Source organism: Macrotis lagotis, chromosome 1, assembly GCF_037893015.1.
Source record: "Macrotis lagotis isolate mMagLag1 chromosome 1, bilby.v1.9.chrom.fasta, whole genome shotgun sequence".
NCBI lineage: Eukaryota > Metazoa > Chordata > Mammalia > Peramelemorphia > Peramelidae > Macrotis > Macrotis lagotis.
In genome coordinates, this window is record NC_133658.1 from 633,644,396 (window position 1) to 633,670,464 (window position 26,069).

General features: G+C 34.0%; 1 protein-coding gene across 1 annotated transcript in view; it reads left to right on the plus strand.

The window, feature by feature from the left end:
• The window catches only part of ARHGAP15 (Rho GTPase activating protein 15), an 871,958-nt gene that overhangs the window by 710,239 nt on the left and 135,650 nt on the right, over positions 1-26,069 (plus strand). Inside the window, exon 15 of the mRNA XM_074215108.1 lies at positions 69-203. Coding sequence (XP_074071209.1) covers positions 69-203 — 135 coding nt within the window. The remainder of the gene's footprint in view (positions 1-68; positions 204-26,069) is intronic.

The window sequence follows — 26,069 nt, forward strand, 5'->3', positions numbered from 1 at the left end:
ATAATAATTAGTGTCTTGTAATTGTTTCATTAAAACCAGTTGTTCCATTTCTCCTCGTGTTTTCCCAGAAGAGAAGCTGAATTTGGACGACAGCCAGTGGGAGGACATCCACGTTGTCACCGGAGCACTGAAGATGTTTTTCCGGGAGCTGCCTGAGCCGCTGTTCCCATACTGCTTCTTTGAACAGTTTGTGGAGGCAATAAGTAAGTACCTCACATTCAGGAGCAGTTAGCAGAATAGCCTGTCTGTTTAAAAAATAATAATAATAATAATAATAATAATAATAATAATAATAAAGAAGAGCAGCACATTCCCGGTGTACTCTACCTTCCATTTCAGTGGTTGGGATTGATTGCTTTTTATTTCAGGCTTGTTGTTACTAAGTTTGGGAAAAAAAGGATCCAATCTAGATTGGCCCACTTATTTAAAACAGGCCTTATGAAATGCAAACAAACAGCTTTTACAGAGACTGATTTAAATGAGTCACCCTTTATATCCCTAGCCTCTATCAAGTCTGTTTTCAGTATTCCAAAGACTACAAAAGACTTTTTTAAAAATATGTGCATTTTTGTTCAGGTCAATTACTTATGACATTTCTTTAAAGAATTGCTAAATTACCAATTGAGACAGCACATTCTCCATTCTTTCTCTAACCCTTCCCCACCAACACTGATAACTTAGCCAGCTGTGATTGACCAGCAGACAATTTGGATATTATATATTTTTAATGACAAAAGCTCCTTCTTATATGTTAAATTGGTGACCTGTCACAGAGAAGGCACATCTCTTTCTGCCCAGTGGATAATCAGGTGAACTAAGATGTTTGTTATTGTTTCAGGGGTTTTTTTTTCTGATCAATATGTTTTTTTCTTTTTTTTAGAAAGAACTACTTTTTAAAAGTAATATCATATTTTTTTTCTGAATGTAAGGAAACTTCTCTCATGGATGTTCTGAGAAGCAAGCAACCAACACATCTCTAAATTTAATATCTTAGGGTATACTTATGAGAATTGTGACAGCTTGGAAAAAGTTGCCTGGCAAGCAGGCTCATTTTTTTAAGGGGGAAAAAAGCTCACAAGCCTAGCAGGAGCTTAATTAAAGTCCAATCGAGAAAAATCTCCAAGAAAAAAAAAAAAAAAGCTCGACTTAGGAGGTCTGGTCTTTGATGACTGTCTGTGCAGAACTTCTATTAATGGGAATAGGAATTTGGTGAGTCCACATTGGACAGCAGACTGGTCAACATGCCCTTTCATTCAGTTTTTGATTTTGCAAAATCTTCATGTAAGGTCTGGGAAAACTGATGTCAAGGGGAATAAAACAGAGGTGATTCTCTCAAGGTCTCTCTTCTTGCTGCTTAGAATTACAGAGTTTTTGTTTTTTCTTTCTTTTCTTTTTAAGAGCAGGAACAATGATTATCAATGGGTTTTCAGGGTGACAGCAACATACTTTTCCCATTTCCTGGCTTTTTATTTCATCCACTCCCATTTAATGGGAAGAATAATGAAGAGTGAGATTTTTCAGTTTCCATATTCTCACAACTTCTTTAAAAAACATGCACATAAAAGACATAAAAATCTCTGGTTTTATACAAAACTGGAATATTCCTCAACATTTAAGTATGTCTTTGTATCTAATATTTCAAAAAGAAATTAGAACAGTAGAAGGAAGTGGGGGAAGATGAGTACAAAAGTCACAAATATGTGATGGAGCCTTGATAACTGTCAGTCAATATAAACCTAAGGAAGTCACTCAACTTCCAATGTCTTTAGGTTGTTGTATGTATGTTCTGGCTTACTGGGACAAATATCATTTAAACTTCTCTTAGTGTATCTTCAAATTTAATCCATTTACTCCTTACCTCTCTGACTGAAGGAAACAGATTATTAAAACCAGATGGAAGCACACACAGCCTCTGGTTTGACACAGGAAATAGCATCAATCCATAGCAGCCCTCCACTCATGTATGTACCTGATTGATTTGGCCAGAATGGTGTAAGGCTAGAGTTGATATCAATCACGGATGTGAACATTCTGCTGTAATTGATTACCATTAACTATGGAAGCTGCCACCTGCAGGAGTCTTCAGTTGAAAGAATTAGTCTGTGAAGAAGGAAACACAGAGAATAACAGAAACAAAAGTCTTCCCTTACCACTGACCAAGAGGAAGGTCCAGGTGACCTGGTGGAGGAATGTGCACTAAATAATAATTCAAGTCTATTAGCAATCAGGCAGGTGCTTCCTAATATGAATATTCTTGGTCCAACTTTGAAGTCCAATTCCCATAGCTTTTTGCTTGAGTATTGTGAAACTAAGGGAAAAAAAATGCCCATCATAGTTTTGTTGCCACTGGTATTTTGGGGGGTCACCAATAAAAGATAGAAATTGATGGTTACTGAAAGACTTTTGAGTGCTCTCTAGGATTTTAAAACTGCTCAGGATTTTATTACAAATTATTACAAAGTAAACAGGTTAAAACTTTTCCTCCTCCCTGAGAGTCAACAAGCACTTTAGGACAGAGTGAATGACAAAAGGCTAAGAGAGGTTGCTTGGGAGTCTGAGACAGAGATAAAGGGAGATAAAGAGAGACAGGGATAAAGACAGTCAGGAAGAGCTGACTAGGCCAGAGAAAGTGGATCAGCCAGAGTGGACAGCCCTGAGTGGAGGTTCAGTCCAGGTTTTATAGCCTTGCCCATTATCTGATGACTGAGGGCAAAAAGGGAAATCCCTCCCTATCTCACCTGACTAAAACCAAGTAGAAGGTTGGAAACGGGAGGTTGGGAATGAGAAGACAGGATACAAATTTTACATTTAGCAATGAGACAATCGAGGTCAATTTACACCTCAAGAGCAAAGAGCCTTCCACCCTTTAATAAGAGTTAACAACATTATAGATTATTTTCTACATTCATAATTCTCTGCATCAGTTTCATTTCCATTCATTTGTTCAACAAGCACCAATGAAACACCTACTTGCCAGACACTGTGCTGATAACACAGCATCACAAAGACAAAAATAAATTAACTCCTGTCCTCAAGGAGCTTTTATTCTATTGAGATTGAAGGAAAATACTATGTACATCTGAAAAATGTGTAAGTGTGATCCAGCTGTAGAAGACAGCTTAGGCAAAAGCAAAAATAGAGAAAATGAAATGTTGGAGTATGAGGAACAGCAAGAAATTTGGCTAGAATATAGAATGTAAAAAGGAGTAATATATGATTGATCTAAAAAGGTAGACCAGAAGCAAATTGAGAAGAGATTCAAAATTAAGACTGAGGAGTGTCTTTTATCACTAGCACTTCTTGAGAGAGGAATTATATATTAAGACTCATGCTTTAGGAATTTCTGTGTGACAGCTTTGTGGAATATGGATTAGAGAGCTAGGATCACAGTAAGGATGCTATGTGGCAATATTCTCAATGTAAGGAGATGAAACACTGAGCTAGAGTGGAGAGAAGAGGACAGATTCAGTTTATGAATAGAATCAAGCAGATTTAAGAATTGATGAGATATAAAAAGTAAGAAGGAACTAGGAGTTAATGAATGTTTTAAGGTTATAAACCTGGCTAACTAGAAGGAGGGATCAACTTCAGGAAATTCAAATCCTGACCCTGATGAGTGTGATTACAGCATTATAATGCCCAAAGTCCCAGGAACATGTACTCTGGATGAGGCTCCATAGATCTTTATTTCAGTCCTAATCTCTAACTCAGAGTTTTCCAGTGATGAGGAAGAGGTCATTTCCATTAGAAAGATAGCATAAAACCCATGCCTATGTTTTATGAGGACACAAGATTCTTTTATTACCTTCCTCTTCTACCTTTTCCCCATGTTTCACCTACACAATAGGTAAGGTTGGAGATATTTTGTTCACAAAGTGAAAGTCTGTTAATTTTAGTGCTAAAGTTAAAAGGTGAAAAGTGAATTGCCACCAGAAGATAGCACTTAGAAAGCTTTGGTCTAAGTGAGGGAAGTTAGTGGTCACTCATGATGGTAGAAAGATCTCTAAATTTTTTAAAGAACAGAAGAACTTACTTTTTTTTTTAATCTTTTCTTTTTGGACTGAAAAAGAAGCATCACTATGATAGCCTGAAAATGTCATAGTGATGTTGTATTTGATAATACCCTTTGGGATAATAATAAAAAATAGAGATTGTTATATATTTCAGAATCCAAGTGCTTTAACCATTGATTTGAAAAGCCATCCTCAATGCCAAAGCAACTAGGTCACCTACAGGTCATTTCCTGAGAATTTAACCCACTCACTGAGAGGACTTAATTCCTTTGGAAATGACTTGTACTGAAGTCATTAATCATGCTATAAATGGGAGCAAGGCTTAAAAAACCCCACAGCCCATAGCATTTTTTTTATGATAGGTGATGAAATCTCACTAACAGAGGACTGTACAGTGAGGCCAGGTATTTCTAGGGTAGCTGAGATGTTGGGCTATAATTGCCACTCCTTCCTCAGTTTGGAGGACCAGACAGGTGCACAAGGCCCAAGGCGAGGAAAAACTTGAATCCTCTCCAATTTTAGCCTGTACAGTTCTTGAAGGACAGAGAAGATCTGGAGAGGACTAAAAGAAGAGCAGCACAAATTACTGGGATGATATAGTTGAAAAAAAATGACTGAGAAATGACTTAATAGATAGCTCCAAATATCTGAAGCACTGACCAGCTATTCTCATTCTCACAGAAGATAATTAAATGAAATGGATTTAAACTTTGGCAAGGCTGATTTAGGGTAGAAATAAAGAACTACCTGAAAGTAAAGAATATTAATTATATTTCCAATGAAGTCTATTGAATATTCCCAGATAACTCTCTTTCTTTAAAACCTTTAATACATAACTATTTATTTGAATGGCTTAAGTGTTACACAGCATAAAGATGTCTTCCAGTCCAAGAACTGTTTTATTTCATTTTCCTGCTGCCCATTGTTTCCCCATTCCATTCCCAAATCCTTTCATTCTGATGCAATGTCCTAATCCTAGCCATACCCCTTTCAGTTTTTTCCCATCTAGGTTTTTTCCTTGTAACTTCTCTTATTCTCTCTCATATGGGACACACTCAAACATAGATGATTTCCCACATTTTTCTTCTGATTTCCCTAAAATCCCAGAAAAGAGTCAGGTTGTTTCTGCAATGAGAAGGGAATGAAGAAAAAAGTAATGTTGGTTTCTTCTTTTATGCTATTACCTGAGGGGGGAAAGTGGAATTTATTTCCTTCTTTTAAAAAATGACTAAATCTAAACTCAACCACAAAAATAAGCGACCAACACACCAAATTCTGATTAAGCCTCTGCACAGCAGAGGATTCTGCTCAGTAGACTCAGTTTGCTAAGCATCAATTTGCAGATGCTCATATATTGTGTTTTAAGGTTTCCTAAGATACTACTTTTGTGTATATATGCAATTGTTTCCTGCTTTTTATATAGGTGCAGCAAGTAAACAAATTGTTTTATCTTTCTTTGCTTTTCATTCCCCACCTTCCCCCAACTCTCTATTTGGGTGGCCTAAATTACCTCTATCTTCAGCAACTGCAATAAGCATACATATTAGACTAAGGATATCAAAAAAAGCAGAAAAGAAGGTTCTTGCCCCTAGGGAGTTTACATTCTAATGGAGGAGGCAATACACAAACAACTATCTCTTTTTTCATTTCTACCAGCTGAACCCCCAAAGTTTCCTTCAGTTTGAGCCACATTATAGGTCAAATCCTCCATAAAAATTTTTCAGTGGCAAGGAGATGATCTCAGATTTTCAAAGTCAGGCAGGTTCTATCAAATTTTAAAAGCTTAGGTCAAGTCAGATATACGTTTCTCCATTGAGGACTGTTCTTGACCAAGGAAAAAGAAATTTGTCATCAGAAGATTGGCTAGCTGATGATGAACTATCATGATTGGGGGGGGGGTCATATGAAATGGGCCAACATTTTAAATAGATCTCATGTAGCACTCCTACTTACAAACATGGAGTGACTAAATGGGGACAAAAGCAATTAAATCACACAGTTTTAGATCACCTACAGACCTTGTTTCAAAGGTGTGGCCTTTGTTGAACAACTGGTCATGTTTAAGAAGAAATAAAAAATAAATGAAAACCCTACAGTTTATCAGTTTGAAAATACTCATCTATTTTATGTATGTCAGTTTTATTGGCATGCTGTTGGACAAATAGCTTTATGACTCTAATTTCCTCTTCATTGGTGGTGAATTCACCCTTTTCATTTTTGATACTATAATTTGGTTTTCTATTTTTTTAATTCAAATAAAACCAAAGGTTTATATATTATATAATATATAATTATTAGTTTTTTATAAAACCATAATCATAGCTTTATTTTTTAATTCAATAGTTTTCTTAGTTCCAATTTTATTACTCTCTCCAGTTTTTCAGAATTTCTAATTTAGTGTTTAATTGGGGATTTTTAATTTGTTCTCTTTTTCTAGTTTTTTAAATTGCATGCATGCCCAAATCATTCATTTGTTCTTTATTTTATTTATGTAAGTAATTAGAGATACAGAATTTTCTTTAAGTACTGTTTTAGCCAAATTCCATAAATTTTGGTATGTTGGCTTAGTATTGTTATTCTTTGATGAGACTATTGATGGTTTCCTATTATTTGTTCTTTGACCCATTCATTTTCTTAAGATTAGATAGTTTCCAATTAATTTTTATCTATCTTTCCTTAACTGTTTATTATATAAAAATTTGTGTTGCTTTATGATCTGAAAAGGATGAAGTCAATATTTCTGCTTTTCTGCATTTGACTGTGAGGTTTTTACTAATACATGGTCAATTTTTGTGGAGGTGCCACATACCACTGAGAAAAAGATATATTTCTTTCTATCTCCATGAGTCTATCATAGCTGATTTTTCTAAAATTCTACTTATTTCTTTAGTTTACTTTTTGATTAGATTTATCTAATTCTGAAAGGGGGAAGTTGAGGTCCTAAACTAATATAGTTTTGCTATTTCTTATAACTTATCTATCATCTCCTCTAAGAATTTGTATGCTTATACAACTTGGTTATTATTTGTTTAGTATTGATATTATTTCATTATTTGCAGTACCTTTTAGCAAGATGTAGTTCTCCTTCCTTGTCTCTTTTATTTGGACCTATTTTTGATTTTGCTTTGTTAGAGATTAGATTGCTATCCCTGCTTTTTTTTTTATTTCAGCTGAGGCATAAAAGATTCTGCTCCTGTCTTTTACCTTTACTCTGTACATGTCTCTCTGTTTCAAATGTAAACAAAATATTGTAGAATTTTGGTTTTTAATCAACTCTACTATCCAGATCCCTTTTTTTGAGAGAGTTCATTCCATTCACATTCACTATTATGATTGCTGTGTATTTCCCTCTGTCCTATTTTCCTTCTATTTATATATTCCCTCTCTCTTCTTTCACCCTGTCCCTCCCCATCATTATTTTCCTTATGACCACTGCCTCCCTCGATCTGCCCTCCCTTCTAACACATCCTTTTCTTTTTCCCTTTCCCTCCTACTTCCCTATAGGGAAAGATAGATTTCTTTATTCAACTGAATATGTATATTATTCCCTCTCTGAGTTAAATTAACTTTGAGTATGGTTCAAAATGCTCACCCCCTCCTTTTTTCCCTCTACTATAATAGGTCATACATCTTCATGTCAGCAGATAGATAAATGACAGATTAGAGCAAATACGCGTTTCTAGTACAAGCTCATTTACAAAACATTGTGGCAGAGGATAACTGCCAACCAGGTGGAATTTTATTAATTTCATTAAGCCAGGCAGCTTCAATGAATTCTCAGTGAAAATCCATAAGAATACAATAGGGATCATTCTAACTATCTACACTGGATAAACAAAGTTAATCAATCAACCAACCAGCACAAATTGAGTACTTTATTGTAAATACTGTGGATACAAATATAAAAGTAAGACAGTCCCTACCCTCAAAAAACTTGTTACTTAATATCCAGACTATGAAATAAAGCTTTGATAACTCCATCAGTTTAGTTAACCAACACAAATATTGTGGATAGATGGTACAGATGGACAATAGGTTGGGAGCAGAATTAAGCAGGAGAAGGAGCTAGTATTACAAAACATTTGGGAAACTGTATGATGATCCCAAACTTCTAAGTGCCACAATGTCCCATGTCTTTAATGCTACTATTATCCTGGTAATACTATATGGCTATAAATCATGAAATAATACCATCTCAAAATAATCAAATGGCAAGTAACTCAAAACCCATGGGTAAAATACTTTGGTTATAAGACAGTTATAACATTAGCAAATATAATATTTAAAAGATATTTTCAAGGAGTCAGATATGACTAGAAAAGGACATGAACTTAAAAAAGAGGTGACAAAAATGAAAGATATCAAATGTGTAGCTATCTGAATAACACCAGGCTTTTTCCTTAATCATAGAAACATTTCCAGTATGATGGACTTTTCATCTTCATCAGTGGAGGGAGTACGTTGTTTTGAAACCAAAAGTCCATTCATGTATAGCAGGCAAATCACTGATGAATTAAAATAATAATTGGATGCTAACACCATGAATTTCTTTTACTTGGTCACATATAAATGATTAATTTTGAAGGCCTAAAGTTCACAACTATTTTAGAAAAAAATACAACTATATCCAGGAAGAGGATATCAGAACTGGAAAACGTTGCAAAGATATAATTGAACACAAAGTGATATGAATTTTATAATGACTTCTAATGGTCTCCAGGAACTCAGTCCTTCATATTTTTTCCTTTAGAAAAAAAACGAGAGCCTGGTGCCAATTAGGTGGCACAATGGATAGAGCACCAACCCTGGAGTCAGGAGGATCTTAATTCAAATTTGGTCTCAGACACTTAATAATGACCCAGCTGTCCTTGGGCAAGTCACTTAACCTCATTGCCTGGTAAAATAAGAAAGACATGAAAATCAGAAAGATTAGAATCAGATCAATCTTAATGCCTTTTGCAAGGTATCATGGCTCTAAGAGCTAGAAGGGACCTCAACTGAAGAAATTTAAACCCAAAGAAGTTAAAAGACTTATGACTACAGTCACAGAAGTAACAGGTTTGAATTCACATCTTTTGTGAAGGGTAACACAAGTACTCTGGCTTCAGAACCATGGTTAACAGAATGAGCTACATACATTTTTTAGGGTATACTTGATGAAAATATGTGGAAATATACTCAAAAAATAGGTAGATTTTTAAAAAGTCCTTGCTACATGATATTATATTTTTATTATTTCACAATTAACAGAAAAACACAGACACCACTTTCTCTAAAGTTATTTATTAGTACTGTTATCATTATAATTAATAGTAGTGTTATTAATATTGTGTTTAAATGTTTTGTCCAACTCTGTGATCTCTTTTGAGGTTGTCTTGGCAATGCTTGACCATTTCATAATCCAGATATTTTGCACATTTTACAGATGAAGAAACTGAGGCAAATAGGGTTAAGTGATTTGCTCAGAATCACACAGCTGGTAAATGTCTGAGGCTAAATAAGAAGTTAGGAAAATGAGTCTTCCAATGTCAGGCCTGGCACTCTATTCACTGTACCATCTAGCTGCTCCATTATTATTAATGGTAATAGTACTAATTACTAGTAAAAGTACCATTATTTAATAGTTAAATTTTAGTACTGATTTATCAGTAATAGCACTATTATTAGAAGTAATACAAACTATTAGTAGTAACTATTATTTAATAATTTAGAGCAATATTTAATTTTAATACTACTATTATAAACAATAATACTAGTTATTATGACTGATAATGTCTATGCTCTGGGACCCTGGACATATATATTAATTCTCTTTACCTCAGTTTTCTCATTTGTAAAATTATTTGGAGAAGGAAATGGTCTACCATTCCAATATATTTGCCAGGAAAAACCTAAAAGGAGTCACAAAGAGTTGGACAAGACTAATCACTAAACAATAACATTAATAATAACATTTGACTTGGCAGAAAATAATAAAGCCCTAAAGGCACTCTTTTCACAAAGTTTTTCATGCATATGTTAAGATCATGTAAGATTACTTGATAAAAGCAATTACATAGATAATTTGTTTAAAAGAATTGAAGCCTCTTATTATTAACTTCAATTATAGCAAAGAACAGGAAAATAATATATTAACCAACGTCTGTCAGCCTAATCATGGGTTTTTTCTAAAAGGTACAAAAAGAGAGATTCTCTGAATGGTGAAGTGCTCCAGAAGCTCTGTTAGTAGATCAACTGAGTTGATTGCTTTGAGTTCTAGTACCTGACATAATATCTTCAACAAGATGCAAACACTAACAAGATATTTGTCAAGCAGTTCATACTGGAAAAAACAAATGGATATACATCTAGCAGTAGTTAAGAATGTTCATCCTGGAGTTAGGACGACTTGAGGGCAAATTCAGCCTCAGAAACTTCTTAGCTCTATTTTCCTAATTAAGTTCCTTAAATCTCAATGTCCACATATAAAAATGGGGAAAATAGCATCTCCCTCTCATGGTTGTTTTGAAAATAAAATGAGATATTTGTAAAGCATTTGTAAAACACCTTGCAATTCTATAGAAATCTCATTATTATTATTACATACAATTGAAAGCATAGTACTTTGCATTAGTTTATCAGTACTTATATCTGGGACAGGACTATAAGTGAATGATGAATCTGGCCAAAAATTTAACAGCAAGATGTTTGTGGACTGGAATATATGTGGGAAACTGCAGAATTTTCAGCCATTCCAAATTGTTCTCTCAGTGCAAAACCCCTTCTTTTTATCACAGGAATTCTTCTGATAGCATTGTAGAAGTTTCAGAAGAATCAATGTTATAAGTGACCCAAAGCAGCAGATCTGGGGTTATCATTAAATTATGACATATTTCTGACAAAGGACTATGAAGTGGAACTGTAACAAATGACTATGAGTAAAATATGTGATCAGAAAAAAGAGGTGTACAGATCATGTAGCAATAGTGGAATGAAAAAATGGTCAGTTCAAGTGTCGCTTTTAATATCCACTGTATCTTCAGTCACTTTTTTTAATATCCACTTTACATTTTAGAAAACTGAGGTTGTCACTTGCTCAAGTTTTCACAGTTAAGGAGATTTGAACAGAGAGAGGTCTTACTTATTGCCAGTCCAGTGCTCTATCTACTGTACCACCTTACTATTTTAGAACAATTTTTTTTTATTTTAGAACAAATTTTAATGTTTTTGTCAAATTGGTACTTGGAAAGCTTGCTTAGTACCCATATAGGATGGAATACATAGACTCAGAGTCTATATTTTTCATGAGGAGAAAGTGTGCTACAGTAGATAGAAGGTTGGACTTGGAGTCAGGATGATCAAGGTTTATGTTCTTATTTTTACATCTAGTGATCATGTGATCCAGGGATCACATCGGTCTACTTCCACAGACCAATAACATTTTAAATTGCACAACTGTGAAAGTTTAGTTCTTGGAAAGTTCCCACATTGAGACCTCCCTTCACTGATTGAGTTACAAGATCAGGTGAAAAAAAATCTGGTTCTTCTAGTAAATTTAACAGGATTAATAGTATTTTAATTGTAATTTTAAAATTTAAGTAATTAAATTAAATTAAAAGAATTTAATTTAAGTAAATTTTAAATTTAATAGTAAATTTTTAATAGTAAATTTTGAAGATAATAAGTTAAGGGTTATGAATACAGTCACAGTATTTCAGAATTTGTGGGAATCTCAGGGTCTTTAATTCAACCTATATGTGAACAAGAATATCGTCGATTCACACAAGTCAAACTGAAGGTTTATTATTATCAAAACTAAATCTGTTTTCAGCTTCTATCCATTGCTCCAAGTTCTCTCATATAAAGCCTAAACTTTCCTAGAAAATTCAACAAGAGAACTTTACTAGAACCAGAGTATCACCATGTACAAAACTGCTGCACAAAATCATTTGTATATTACATTGATCCTTGTAAATTGGAGAACAAATATTTTAACAAATGTCACTACATTCATCCCAATCTACATGGAATGTAAAGATCTCAAACTATAGAGACATAGCTGAAGAGTTGTTGTTGTGGGAAAAGGGTGAAGTATATGTCATTCTCTTCATTCTTTATACTGCTACAGTTGTCTCAGAAATGGTTTTGGTGAGCCTCTAGATCTAGGAGATCAATATGTCTTTTCAATTAAAAAAACCCACTTTTTATCCACCAAACCCACCTTTTCCTCTACCTTATATTATGTATGTACATACATTTCTCTACCAAATATTAAGCATAAAGGAACAACCTGTACCAGGACCATTTAATAATAGTAATTATTGTGCTAACAATAATAAAATGTTATCATTGTTTTTGTTATATAATAAACTCATATTGAACATGCAAAAGGCAAGTTTATCCAAAGAAAACCTTTCATAAGCTAGGCAGTCACCCTTATGTTGAGCAGGCATCTCACAAATGCTTTCCGTTGATCACAAGGTGAATCAGTCAAGGTAGTATTGATGGCTTGGCACAATCCATCCTCACTAGTGAAAAGGAACTCATACAACATGTCCAGCTGTCAGCTAGTCAGTAACATCATCTTCATACACAAAAGACGACAGCTAAAGACATTGTAGTTTGGAGAAACAATTTCTCAGTTGCATGCTCTAATGGTTTTCTCCATGGTAATCATACCATTGTGCTGTTAAAGTATTGTTTGAATAGGTAATTGAAAAAAATTCCCAGTCAAATATCTTTGTAAATATTTTCTTTACTCTTGACTTTATATTGCCCTTTGGTCAAACTATTTCTGATGCATCGTCAACTCTGTTATGACACTCCTTGGGAGAAAAGAAACAGAGCTTGCAAGACACTTGACTAAAAAACGGTGGCTGAACATAGAAGTATGATAGTGACAAATTGCCTTAATACCAGAGAAAGTGAAAAATGGAATCTAAAGGACCATTTGTTGGGGGGAAGAGAGGTGTAAAAATAATATGGGTGTTCTGTGCTAAATCTAGGAAAGTTGAAATTAAAATAAAACTAAGTTTGGATATAAAAGAAGTCTTATACAAGTTTTTACAGCAGGTTAAAATTCTTACTGACTTGGTAATTTTCATTGCTGTAACTTTTTTTTTTTACAAACTAGAAATTTTATGGTAGGTGCCTGGCCTGTCTCTTAACTCATGCTAATTATATACATAATTAAATATATTTTTAAAGAGAGAGAGAGAGAGTGAGAGAGAGAGATGACTAGAGCCAACTGGCTTGCACAGGTGTCTTCATAAGAATAGTTTAGTGCTAGATAATAAACTGTACCCCAGTCTACTTGAGTCTGTTTAACAGAGACTTCTTTGCAAGTTGAACTGTATGATCAAAACTAATGTTGAACCTTAAAATAGAGATTACATTTTTTCTGAGAATTTTTATTTCCCATACTCCATCATATATTTAAAGGGGTCATTTTGTAAAGTCATAGCTCTTCTAGATGAATGATTAGTCAGACTTCATGAATCATATACATTTACGTGTACCTACATTCTGTTCTTTTACTTAAAAAGAAAACAGAGTTCCTTCTCAATGAAAAGCAGGTAACTATACTTTAAGCAATTTTACTTATGATGAGTTGTTTTGGCAACTCTAGCAATCAGTTAATAAATTCACCTCATCAGTCAGGAAAAAAAATACCCATGGGGCTGCAATGAAGTAGGAGATCCAGGTTCCCATACAATAAACGTTGCCAAAATTTTGAGTTTCCTTTTCATGATACAACCCCTAAGGAACCTTTAAAATTTGTCTTGTCCAATCTTTTCATTTTAAAGAACAAAAAACTGAGGTCCAGAAAATTTAAAACACTTTTCCAAGATCACACGGGAAGCATATTCAGTTCTCTGGTTTCAAATCCAGTGCCAAGCTGATAACTGGGGAAATAATGGATAGGTACGCAGAAATAAGTACATAGGAAGAGAAACTAGTGGAGAAATTGGTGAGTTCCATTTGGACACGATGAGGTTAATGCTCTAGGAGAAAATATCTAGCAGACATAGGAAAATGTGGAAGAGAAAAGGTAGAAGGGCTAGAAAAAGGAGAAAAAAAGGAATGGGAAGGGAAGAGAAAAGGTAACTGATGAGCAAAGTTCTGTTGAAATTAAGAATGATAGAAGATGAACTCCAGGACATAGATGGAAGGATTAGAAGGAGGGGCACTTTCTTCTCAGATACAGTTGTAAAGAAAAAAGTGATTGAAGATACAGAGAAGTTGTGAGTAGGATAGAGATTACATTGTTCTAGTGAAATTTCATTTTCTATTCAGAAGAAATGGGTTTGAATTAAGATCCTGCTGCTTGGTGCTCAAACTGAGTGAGTTTCTACAGGCATGCCATCTCTCTGTGTCTCTTTCCTTGACTGTAAAATAGGATTATCTCATAAGTCCTTCTTGATGTTATGAAGGTTAGCTGACCTTAGTAAAAGAGGTCGAAATGTAGGGGCATGTATACCTTTGTACAAACCCTTTGCCCCAAAGTCAGTATAACCCCCTCTTTTCAATGGACACCAGATATTCTTTTAGCAAAGAAGTCAAGAAATGGATTTTTTTCTACCATTTACAAAAAAAAAAAAAGAATTTTATGTAAACTTTTCATGGATTGTTCCTAAATTTTAAATGGAATGAGAAATAATCTTTCTCTCTATTCAATTTCTTCTCTCTCATTAGAAGAACTATATTCTGACACCTAAGAGTCCAATTTAAGATATTTTTTTTCCTCTTGTGATTTTCCTCTCATTCTACTATCTTTAGAGTTAAATTTTAAACATCATGCATACTGTGGCAATATAAACTCCCAATAGAAATTCTGCTTATGTTGGAAAAGCAGAACACCCAAGCTGAGAAATGTCAACTAGTTTGGAGAATGGATATTTTCCCTAAAGATTTACTGATGTATTTTTTACCTACACTTTGGGGACTAATAAATTCATGGGAGATTCTACACTTTTGCAGAAGAAATGAAGGATTTTGATTTCAAAAACAAAACTGCTTTGTTTTGGAAATTGTAAAGTGAACAATAAGAGATATTTTAATATTAATGTAGCTAAACTGAAAATATTAATTTTCCATGAGTTTAAGCTACCTCATGCTTTTTTAACAAGAAAAATAATGGCCCATTTGGGATAGATTCAAACCTTTTTAGAAAAAATAAAAATAATTTTTTAAATCATTACACAATATAGTTAAAAGGAGTTTCATACCTTAGTTATATCAACTTATTGGTTTAAATGTGATATATTTAGTAGCATCACAAATTGAGAGGAGGTATAGTAGTATGCATAGAGAGCTAGTCTTAGAACAAGAAAATTTAGATTCAAGTTCACTGCTGAAATATCATACTTGTGTGATTCTGAGAAAGTAACTTATCCTCTTAGTGTCCCAAGCAATTCTATATAATTTCAGAAAAGTCAGTGATCCTGATCTCTTGCTGTGAGGAGAGTAACCAATACCAACTTGGATACCTGGTGGGACATTATATCATCATCTGCCACTGGATCTCACAAGGGAGAGCCTTGAACATTCTAATCACCTCCTTCACTCAACTGACCTCTATCCAGTCATTAATATTCTGTTAGGATTTATTTTTCAATGAGTTACACGCTCTCACTTCCTCATACTCTCCCCATCCTGGTGATTCTGATTATATTTGAATTCTGTCATAATATAAACCATATTCTCCATGCCACATTTACTCTTAATCCCTCTCAAACCCATTCCCTAATCCTGCGTCCCACTCCCTAATCCTGTGTCCCACTCCAGAGAGAACCACTTCTTCCTCTGTCTTCTTTGAAATACCTTCTCCATAATTAACAAGTCATCTCAAGTCTTTCCCTTTTGCTTGACTCTCACTGAGACTTTGCTCCTTCCTACTGATATCCCTTGCTATTCTGTTCAATGCTATTTATACTTTCATTTCTACCCTTAAATTGTTGGCTGTTTTAGGCAGGTCAGCTTACTTCTTGCTTCAGATTGTCACTCCTATATTCCCCCTTTGCCACTATCATTCACTAATCTCTCCTCTTTTGAGGTTCATTCAATCCAAATTCTTCACCCAGGCAATATTCTGACAGATTACTGTTCACTGACCCTTCAACATACTCCTTCTTTCTTCAAAGAGCTCAATACCTGGATCACAATCTTTCTACCTACCTCAACTCCTTGCCTCATAGTAGGGTACATGAAGGTACAATACTGATATTTTACCCAAATACTCACACTACCCAGTTCCTTAATCTACTCATTTCCCTTGACCAAATTCTCTACTCCAGTTAGTCATACATTTGATCTTGCCATCATCCACAAGTGTTCCATTTAGATATACATGAATTTCAAATTTCCTTTATCTGAACATAACACTTTTTCATTCCATCCTCCTCTCTGGTTGATGCCCTCTAAACCTGTTCTTATCTTCACTATAACCTCAGTCCCTCCAGTCTTCAGTTCTTGCACCATTAGCCTTGTATTAACTATACTCTTTGCCTACTTCAAACCCCTGTTGAATCATGTAAGTTCTACGCTATCTTCTAAAGTTCCTTGCTCCTTTGTTCTTTTCTTGATCATGCCTTGCCAGACTCCAGCCTTATATTATACCCACCATCTGCCACTTCTGTTCATAATCAGATACTGCTAAACAGAACTAAAGAAAATCAGGAAATCATGCTGACTGGACAAAATACAAATTCATGTTACATAATTTTCAACTGGCCCCTTACTGTGGCTAAGCAATCCTTTTTCACCTCCCAAATTGATTCACTTTTGCACTTACCAAACTATATTCCAAACCTTTTCATGGTCCAGCAGCCTCCTATGACCACCCCTTCCCCAACATTTTTTAATCTTTTATTTTTTAATTTACATTTTTATTTATTTTTACATTACTAAAATAGAATTGTTGTAAGAGTAAGCATAATCCCCCCCTCCCCCCTACAAAAATAAAAAACCTCACAAGAAATAAAGTGAAAGAAAGAGAAAAAAAAATGTGCTTCAGTCTGTGTTCTGATACCACCAGCTCTGTCTCTGGAGTGTATCGCATTCTTTATCATAAATCCATCAGAGAAGTTATTTCCATATTTTTCCACAGTTAATATTGCTAATTGTAATTCCCTCCATCCATTTCTCCCTACTACCAATTATTATATTTTCTTTCTCTTTTCACTATGTCCCTCTTTAAACATGTGCTCTGGAGCAGCATAGTGGTGCAGTGGACAGAGCACCAGCCCTGGGGTCAGAAGGCCCCAAGCCCACATCCCATCCCAGAGACCTGGCCCCATAGTCCTGGACAGGCCATCCTTACAAAAAAGTAAAAAAAAGAAAATGTATTAAATCTGACTATCTTCTCCCATGATCCCCAACATTTTAAGTTGAAGACCTTGCCTCACAATTTACTCTGAGTATCCCTCTTCTCTTTATCTCACATCACTTGGACATATCCTCATATCTATCTCCTCTCACCCTTGTCTCACATAAAGAGGTGTTCCTTCATCTTTAACAGACAAACCTTTCCACATATGCTCTAGATGCTATTCTATCTCATCTATAGCAGCTGATTGCCCTCCCTATCATCCCTGCTCTTTCTCTAATCTTTAACTTTTCCCCATCTACTGAGTGCTTTCCTGAGGTCTATAAAGAGTATATATATATTTATAAATTTATATCTTCTCCATCATTTCAAAATTCTCACTCAATCTGACCAATCCCTATTTTTACTTTATACTTTAGCCTTCTCTTCATGGCCAAACACCTTGAAAAATCCAATTACATTTGTTACCTACACATCCTTCTTCACAATGACTTATAAAATCCTCATTCCATCCTGAATTCCAACCTCATCATTCAGCTGCAATACTCTTTTAAAACTTCTCAATGACTCTTAATTGGCAAACATAAAATGCCTTTTCTCTATCTTCATCCTTCTTGTCCTCCCTGGAGCCTTTGACTTTTTGATCACTCTTTGTACTCAAAGGTAAAGATTATAGTTAATACTTGCTTGATCTAGTTTTTTCTCTTAGCTATTTCAAGGTTTTTTTCTTGGTTTCTTTTCTTAATCTTCATTCGGGTCAGCCTGTTTCTTAACTGGCCACTGGATCCAGATGGTTCTGGAGGAAAAAGTGAAGCTGGTGACTTAGTATAGCTCTCCCTCACTTAAATCCAATTTATATACACTTGTAATGGCATCACCCTCCTGATGGTCTCTGAGAATGAAGGACAAAACATACTATGAATCTTCCCTAAGGATATATTCTGTTCCCTATTCTTCTATACTTTCTCATTTGGTGATCTCATCAATTCCCATGGGTTTAATCACCACCCTTATGCAAATAACTTTCAGGCCTATATATCCAGCCTTAATCTAATTACTGAACTTGAATTTTAAATCATTAGGTCCCTCTTGGACCTCTCATAGATTCAAGTCCCATAGTCATTTCAAACTCAAAACATTTCTATTTCAAATTCAACTCTTTGTCTTTTTCCCCCCCAACTATCTTCTCTTGCATTTCCTTATCATTGTCAAGGGCAATGTCATCTGAGCCATCCAAATCCACCACCTGGATTGTCATTCCCAATTCTTCACACAACTCACATATCTAACCTGTTGACATTTAACCTTCATGACATCTCCTGTTCAAGTCATTGCCTCCCCACTCACATAGACTTTACCCTGGTATAGGCCCTCACTATGACAGTCATTAGAATTGCTGTCTTATTAGTCTCCCTGCCTCATCCACTCCTAATCTATTCTGTCTTTCATTCAGAATCCAAAGTGCTGTTCTCTAATGCAAAGGTCTAACCATGTCACTTCCAAGCTCAATAAACTTCAGTGGTTCCCTATTATTTAAATATAAAATGCTATTTGACTTTTAAAGCCCTCTCTTGACTTCTTACCTTTCCAGTCTCCTTATACTTTTTTCCTCTTTCTGGTCCTCAAACAAGTCTCTCCATCTCCCATTTCCATGCTTTTTTAACCAATTGCTTCCCAAACCTGATACTCTCTTCCTCTTCATTTCTATCTTCTGGTTTACCTGGCTTTTTTTAAGACTTGGCACACAGATAGGGATATGGAACAGATGATCCCCAAAGCTCCTTCCAATTCTAGAATTCTGAGAATACTGTGAAAAGACATTTTTAAACTACTACTATATTGGCCTAATTTGACTACAAATGCGCCTCCATTTGAGAAACTATATTGTGAAATGATATTTTTTGTAAATAGTTTTTGTTTCAGTTATTTCCAGACCTGCCCTGCCCCTACCCAATGAATCCTCCATTTTAACAAAGAAAAATATCAAAACTAACAGAGGAAGGGACTATCAGTATATCCAGTGTTCAATACCTATAATTCTCATTTCTCTGCCAAAATAATAATGATAAAAGTAATAAAAATAATCATATTAAAGTTTATGTAATAATACCTTACATAGTTTACATTGTCTTAAGGTCTTCCAAGATTATTTTTATTATCTCATTAGATCTTCACAATTGCACTACCATAGGGTTGTTCTTATTCTTAATTTTCAAATTAAGAACCTAAAACTCAAGAGGCTGTGACTAGCTCATGGTCACATCATTCATGGAGTTACTGAGTCATGATATTTATGCAGCTCTTCCTAAATCCAAGTGTTCCAACCATTATTCCTCTGAAAAAAAAAGTTTTCTTAACTCTTCTTGGAGCCAAGATTGATGCTTCATATTCAGTTTTAGTTGTCTGGTAATCACTACATATATTGTTCTCCTGGTTTTGCTTACTTCACTCTGTATCAATTAATATAAGTCTTTGCATGATAAGTTCTTTAACATGCTCTATTATGAAAGGCTCAGAGGTCCACATACCACAGATTGTTTCTATAAGAAACTTTAGAAAGCATGAACTTTTGAGATGTATGAACTTGAAAGACCATCTTTAGCCAGACCTCATACAATAGAAAACAGCAATGTTTTAACTATCCTCAAGGTTAGAGCTCCCCTTTGAGTGGGCGAGTATTTCAAAGAATCTATGTTTAGTCACTCTCAACCTTTTGAGCCCTTAAAAGCATATACCTATTGCACTTATAGCTTTGAGACTACATCCAATTCTTTTGTGTGTGAAATTAGCCAATTATTTTTTAGTAATTTGAGAATTATTCTGTCAGATAATTATCTTCACATGTGCAACCTTTTTTTATAATGATGATTTGTAAATTAATCTTGGTTATATATTTAAAAAATAAGTTTAAAGCTTGTGGGAAGAGTGTTTAGAATCTTCTTTACAAAAACAGTGCAATAATTATATATGTACTATAACTGGTCATATATTATTCTCTTCCTATCAATTTTGAAGAGAAAGTGAGTTATTGGGTTTTTTTATGATTTCCACCATTAAGCAGAAGTTGTCAGGAACAAAAATTCCTGAAGTTTTTGAGTTCTTAGGAAAACCAGTTAAAGAATGAACTTGAAATTGTGGTTACTCTGAAAATACATAGAAGAACTCATTGTTATTCATATTTATAGGTTGCTTTTATCTAAATGAGTTGCCTTCTGCTCCTATTACTGACAGTATCAACCTTTTTTGAAGGGGAAGGATAACAGGAATCATATTCTAAGATGCAAAGTTCAACAGTGTCTAACAAAATTTTTACATATATATGTTCATATGTATGTATACATATAAATGTGCATATATGCATATGTACATATATACATGTGCAAATATACATAGATATTGATGTGTATGTCAACATTGTGATTTCATCATTCCTGATATGGAAATTCTTTCTACATGACCTTAAGAAATTCTTCTATAATATATATAATCTTAGAGAGTTGATTGGGATTCTGATAAAATTTGACTAATTTGACTAATCCACAGTGACTCAATCAGTAGGAGTTTTGAGGAATGGAACCCAAGATTCCCTGATTATATGATGCTAAAGCAAGCTTCCTAGCCACTGTTGTACTTTACCTCTCTGAGTAATATTATGGCTTAACTTTGCACTATTCACATAAATCTTATATTTATGTAGAAAACAAGGGAAATTAAATTCTCCTTACTATAAATAGTAGAGTTAACCATTCTGCTTATTTCTTCAATGGTTTGCATCTGAATGAGATGCTCATTGCTTTCACTGTCACCTCTACTCCATGGGTGGGATAGGGTAAAACAGCAGGAAATTTTGAGATGGTCTGAAAAAGTTTAACCCTCCCCCATTGTAATAGTAAAATATTATTAGGGAAAAGAGACCCAGGAAAGAAGGGTGTCTTTTCTTTGTGCCAGTCAACTTTTATAGGCTTCAAAGGGTTACCTGAACTCCAGCTTATATAACTGACTTGATTTGAAGTTGCTCAATAGAGGAGATAACAGTGAAACTGTACTATAAAAATAAATTACTATCATGAATATTAAGCAACAGGAATATAATAAACATGACTGCTTATATGATTCTGATTTATTGATACTGATATGCTTGTAAATTACAACACTAAGTGTTCATTCTAGTTGTTTCAGAATATGTGCCAAATAAAGCTTGGTGGACAATTCCTGCAGACCTTGACATCTGCTACCAAATTCCTACTTCAGTGCTCCCAGCATCATCTTTCTCATGTAGACGGACTTGATACCATTTGTGCTTACTCTCCCATTTTGTTCCCCTACCCCTGACTGGCTGAATTACTTAGATTGCCTTTTAGCTTTTAAAACTAGCACCATGGAGGTTCACTTCTGATTGCAGTGGAACAAATCCAACCACAAACTCTACTCCAAGCTATCACTGTTCTGCTAAATAGTGTTCACTATTAATCGAGAGATTCCATAACTCCATTTTTGATCCTCTTGGCACTTACGTTGGGATTTCCCAATGTTAAGAATTACTATGTTTGGCAAATGAGCATAGTAATGAGAAAGCCAGATCATTGGTGCTTTAGGGGTTATATAAATAAGAGACATCTTGACTTTTAATAGAAGTCTCCTGCTCTGCATGTATATAATATTACATAATGAATGGCTGCAAGATTATAGTATAAGTCAATAACTGCTACTGTTGCTAACAAGAGTAATAGATACTGAAGTTCCCTTCAGTTGGAATCTACTATCTGCATATGAGATTAGATAGATATGAAATTTTACATTTTTCTTATCCAAACTTTGCTTTCTACTCTGTGATGGAGATAATTTGGGAAGAATCATTTTTATTGATAATCTTAAAGCTCCTTGAGGGCAGGCAAATAATAATTGTGAAGCATATATCAAAAGACTTAGGATATAGTAGGAGATTAATGAATGCTTAGTAAATTGAATATTGAGCCTGAGGCTTTTACAAGAAACAAGTTAACTTCATTATCCTTTTGGGTACCATTGATTGCAATAAACTCTATAAGTTTGCAAGAAAGATACAGTTTTATAAAATATAAATTCAAGTAAACAAAAAAGATGAAATTTCAATTTACGTTAAGTATATAATATAAGGGAACATAATTATAGGCATCTAGAATTCATGGTTTGTAATGTATCAGTCATAGTAATGAATAAAATATAAACAAATTAAATATGAGAGAAGAATCAGTTGCTTAGAGAATTACAGAGTTGGGATGCAGTGTGATACAGTGGAAAGAATGCTGGACTTTGATCAAAGGACCTCAGTTCAAATCGCATCTTTGCCATTTACTACCTGTATGACCTTGGGAAAGTCAGTTGATGTCTCTGAGACTTAGTTTCTTCTATAGAATGAAGAAATTCCTTCCTTCCTATAGTCCCTTCTACCTTTACATCTAGCAACATGTCAGAACAACATTTGACAGGTTTAGCTCTTTTCCAGCATGTATATCTGTAATTCCCAGCTCCTGGAAAATTCTCATCCTTATGTCACAATTCAGTTGGGTAAACTAAACATATTCACATAGAACAGAAAATAATCTTTCACACCTAAGGGATGGTATTAATGTTATAGGAGTTCAAAGAAGGAGAAAATGTTCTGAAATGGTCAGGGAAAGTTTAATGAAGGTTCAGGAAAGTCTCAGTGACAGAAAGAAAGGCATATAGGATGTTATACTTTGGAAGTGGGAATGACAATAGAATGATAGGGAATAGTGTAATGACTCTCCTGGCTAGGGCATAAAATTTATGCAGAAGAGGAGTGGGAGATAAAGCTGTGGAGACAGGGTAGAAATGGATTATGAAATATCTTAAGTGTCACAAAGATATCTGGACCTCAACCTATAAACAAACAGTTGAAGGTTTTGTATGATAAAGCAATGAAAAGGGAAAGTAGTCACTAGTTAGGAAGATTTACCTGGTGATTTACAGGAGTGATAAAGAAAAAAAATGGAGGCAAATTAAAAGGTTGATGAATTTCATCTATATCTTGGTGGCTAGTGAGCTGTTTGTCCTTTGGAAAAATTACAAAATTTCCCATGACATGGTGAACTAGAGATCTCTTCCTAAGATCCCTTTCAGTTCTAAAATTCTCTGGTTTTGTGATTGAATAGGATGCCAATATATTGGAAAAGAAAAAAGTGAATAAGAGAAATATGGTAAAGAATATGGATATAAAATAAAATGAAGAAGATAAATCTCAGGTTTGAAGCTGATCAATTGATGGAAGAATAGGTTTTCAATGCACAGAAATTATTAATATATATACATAAATTTATATATATATATATACACATACATACATATACATATATAGTTGTTCAGTTATTTGAGTCAAGTCCAACTTTTCATGACTCAATTTGGTGTTTTCTTCACAAAAATACTACAGTGATTTGACATTTCCTTCTATAAGTCATTTTACAGTTGAGGAATTGAGGCAAACAGGGTTAAATGACTTACCCAGGATAATCAAATTTGGATTCAGGAGGACAAATCTTTCTGATTCCAATCCCAGTATTTTATACATAGATATAGATAGAGATAGAAATATATGGATATAGCTAGATAGAGATAGAAATAGAGATAGAGATATATATATATAGCTAGAGCTAGAGCTAGAGCTATAGATAGATAGAGATAGAGATAGAGATAGAGATAGAGATAGATTAGATATAAATATAGATAGATATAGAGATAGAGATAGAGATAGATAGATATAGATATAGATATAGATATAGATATAGATATAGATATAGATATAGATATAGATATATGATGATAGAGATAGAGATAGAGATAGATGATATAGATATAGATAAATATAGGTATAAGTATGAGTATGGGTATGGGTATAGGTGTAGGTATAGGTATGGGTATAAGTATAAGTATAGGTATAGGTATAGGTATAGATATATAGATATACACTACACCTTGCACATGATAAGTATTTGTTAAAAAAGGAATAAATAAATATAATTAGGAAAGTAAGTTGGTTTGGGTAAGAATAAATGATTGGAATAAAAATATAAGCATTTTCCTTTTAGAGATGATATTGACAAAACTAATGTGCCTTGTAGAACTATGAATTAAGAAGCAGTTGGCAAAGTTTCGTTTTTATACAGGTAAAAGTGAATAGAATTTGTCTACTCACTTCTGATCAATCTGTGGAAGGAATAAAGCAGAGGATGTAAGAAAGCTTTATGTATGTGGCCTAACTTGGGAGGAATTTAGGAAACAGTTCAGAGACAGATATAGTTTAACTATACAATGAGATCACAATAGACTTTGAAAGAAGCAAAGAGAATGTTGTTAGAAGAAAAAGATGGATAAAATGTCATTTTATTTTGTACCTGTTCAAAGAAAGGTACTGAAACAGAGAGTAAGGATCTTGAATTTGATCTACAGTATAATACCTCAGTAAAGAGAGGCATTAACCAGGATCAAAATCAGTCTTAGAAGAACAGTTCAAATCTGACTTCAAGGATCACTTTATCTTGTATATGGAACTACATCTTAGTTCACCTAGTACAATGGAAACAAAACAGAATTAAAAAGGTAGAAAAGAATACAAGTTACTAAAAATTAACATGAACTTCAGTTTTTAATGATTTTTAAAAATATATAATATATTTTGCCAACAAGATTCAGTTCTCCTAGGGAAAAAAATGTAAATGTCTTAAATTAGGCTTCACATTTAGGGAAAATCTCCCATTTGAATGATTATGAATTAATTCTAAAATACTCCCTGATTACTAAAAACTATTATCTATATAAACAGTGCAGGCAAACTCAGATTTCCTTCCAACTGTAATATTGTTGATCTAAAATTTGAAAATCAAGTCCAGAGATAAATAAATGGAGGAGTGAATAGAGAACTAGCCCTGGGGTCAGGGGGACCTGAGTTCAAATTCAGTTTCATACTTTTAATAACTATGTGACCATGAGAGTCACTTGACCCTGATTGCCTCCCCCAAAAGGGAAAAGTCCAAACATATGCAAGAATGTGTCTTGAAAAAAATATCAACAACAACAATGAAAATTATTTATAAATTGGGATATTTGGTTTTTATTATTTTATTTTTATTTTTAATATTTATTAATCATCCTAAAACTGTTCTACTTCTGCTCATTTCCTTCTGCATCTGTTGATAAAAGTCTTCCCAGTTTTTTCTGAAATTGTCTATTTCATCATTGTTTTATAGCACACTGATACTCCATTAAATTCACATACCACAATTTGTTTAGCCACTATCCAATAGACCTCCTTAGTTTCCCATTGTGTATGGCATATACAAACATCTATAAATGTAGATATATAGGTGTATGTATTAAATTATCTGTTTATACATATAAGTGTATTTAATCTTTTTTCTGTTTGTTAATGTTTTAAATTATAGATCCTTTTCTTTCTGTGATTTAAGTGCTGACCTAGTAGTGACATAATTGAGTCAAAAAATAATAAGCACAATTTGCTTACTTTGTAAGCATAGTTTCCATTTACTTTCCAGTATGGCTAGACTAATAATTTATCAACAGATAATAATAAACCTGTTTTCTCATATTTTGGAATATTTTTAGAGATGTCATTTACCCAATTGCTATTGTAAAGACATCACATTTTATCAATTCAATTTTGTTTTAAAATTTTAGACCAATTTCTTAGAAAGTATCTCTCCCTCTCCCTCTCCTTCTCTCTGCCCCTCTCTCCT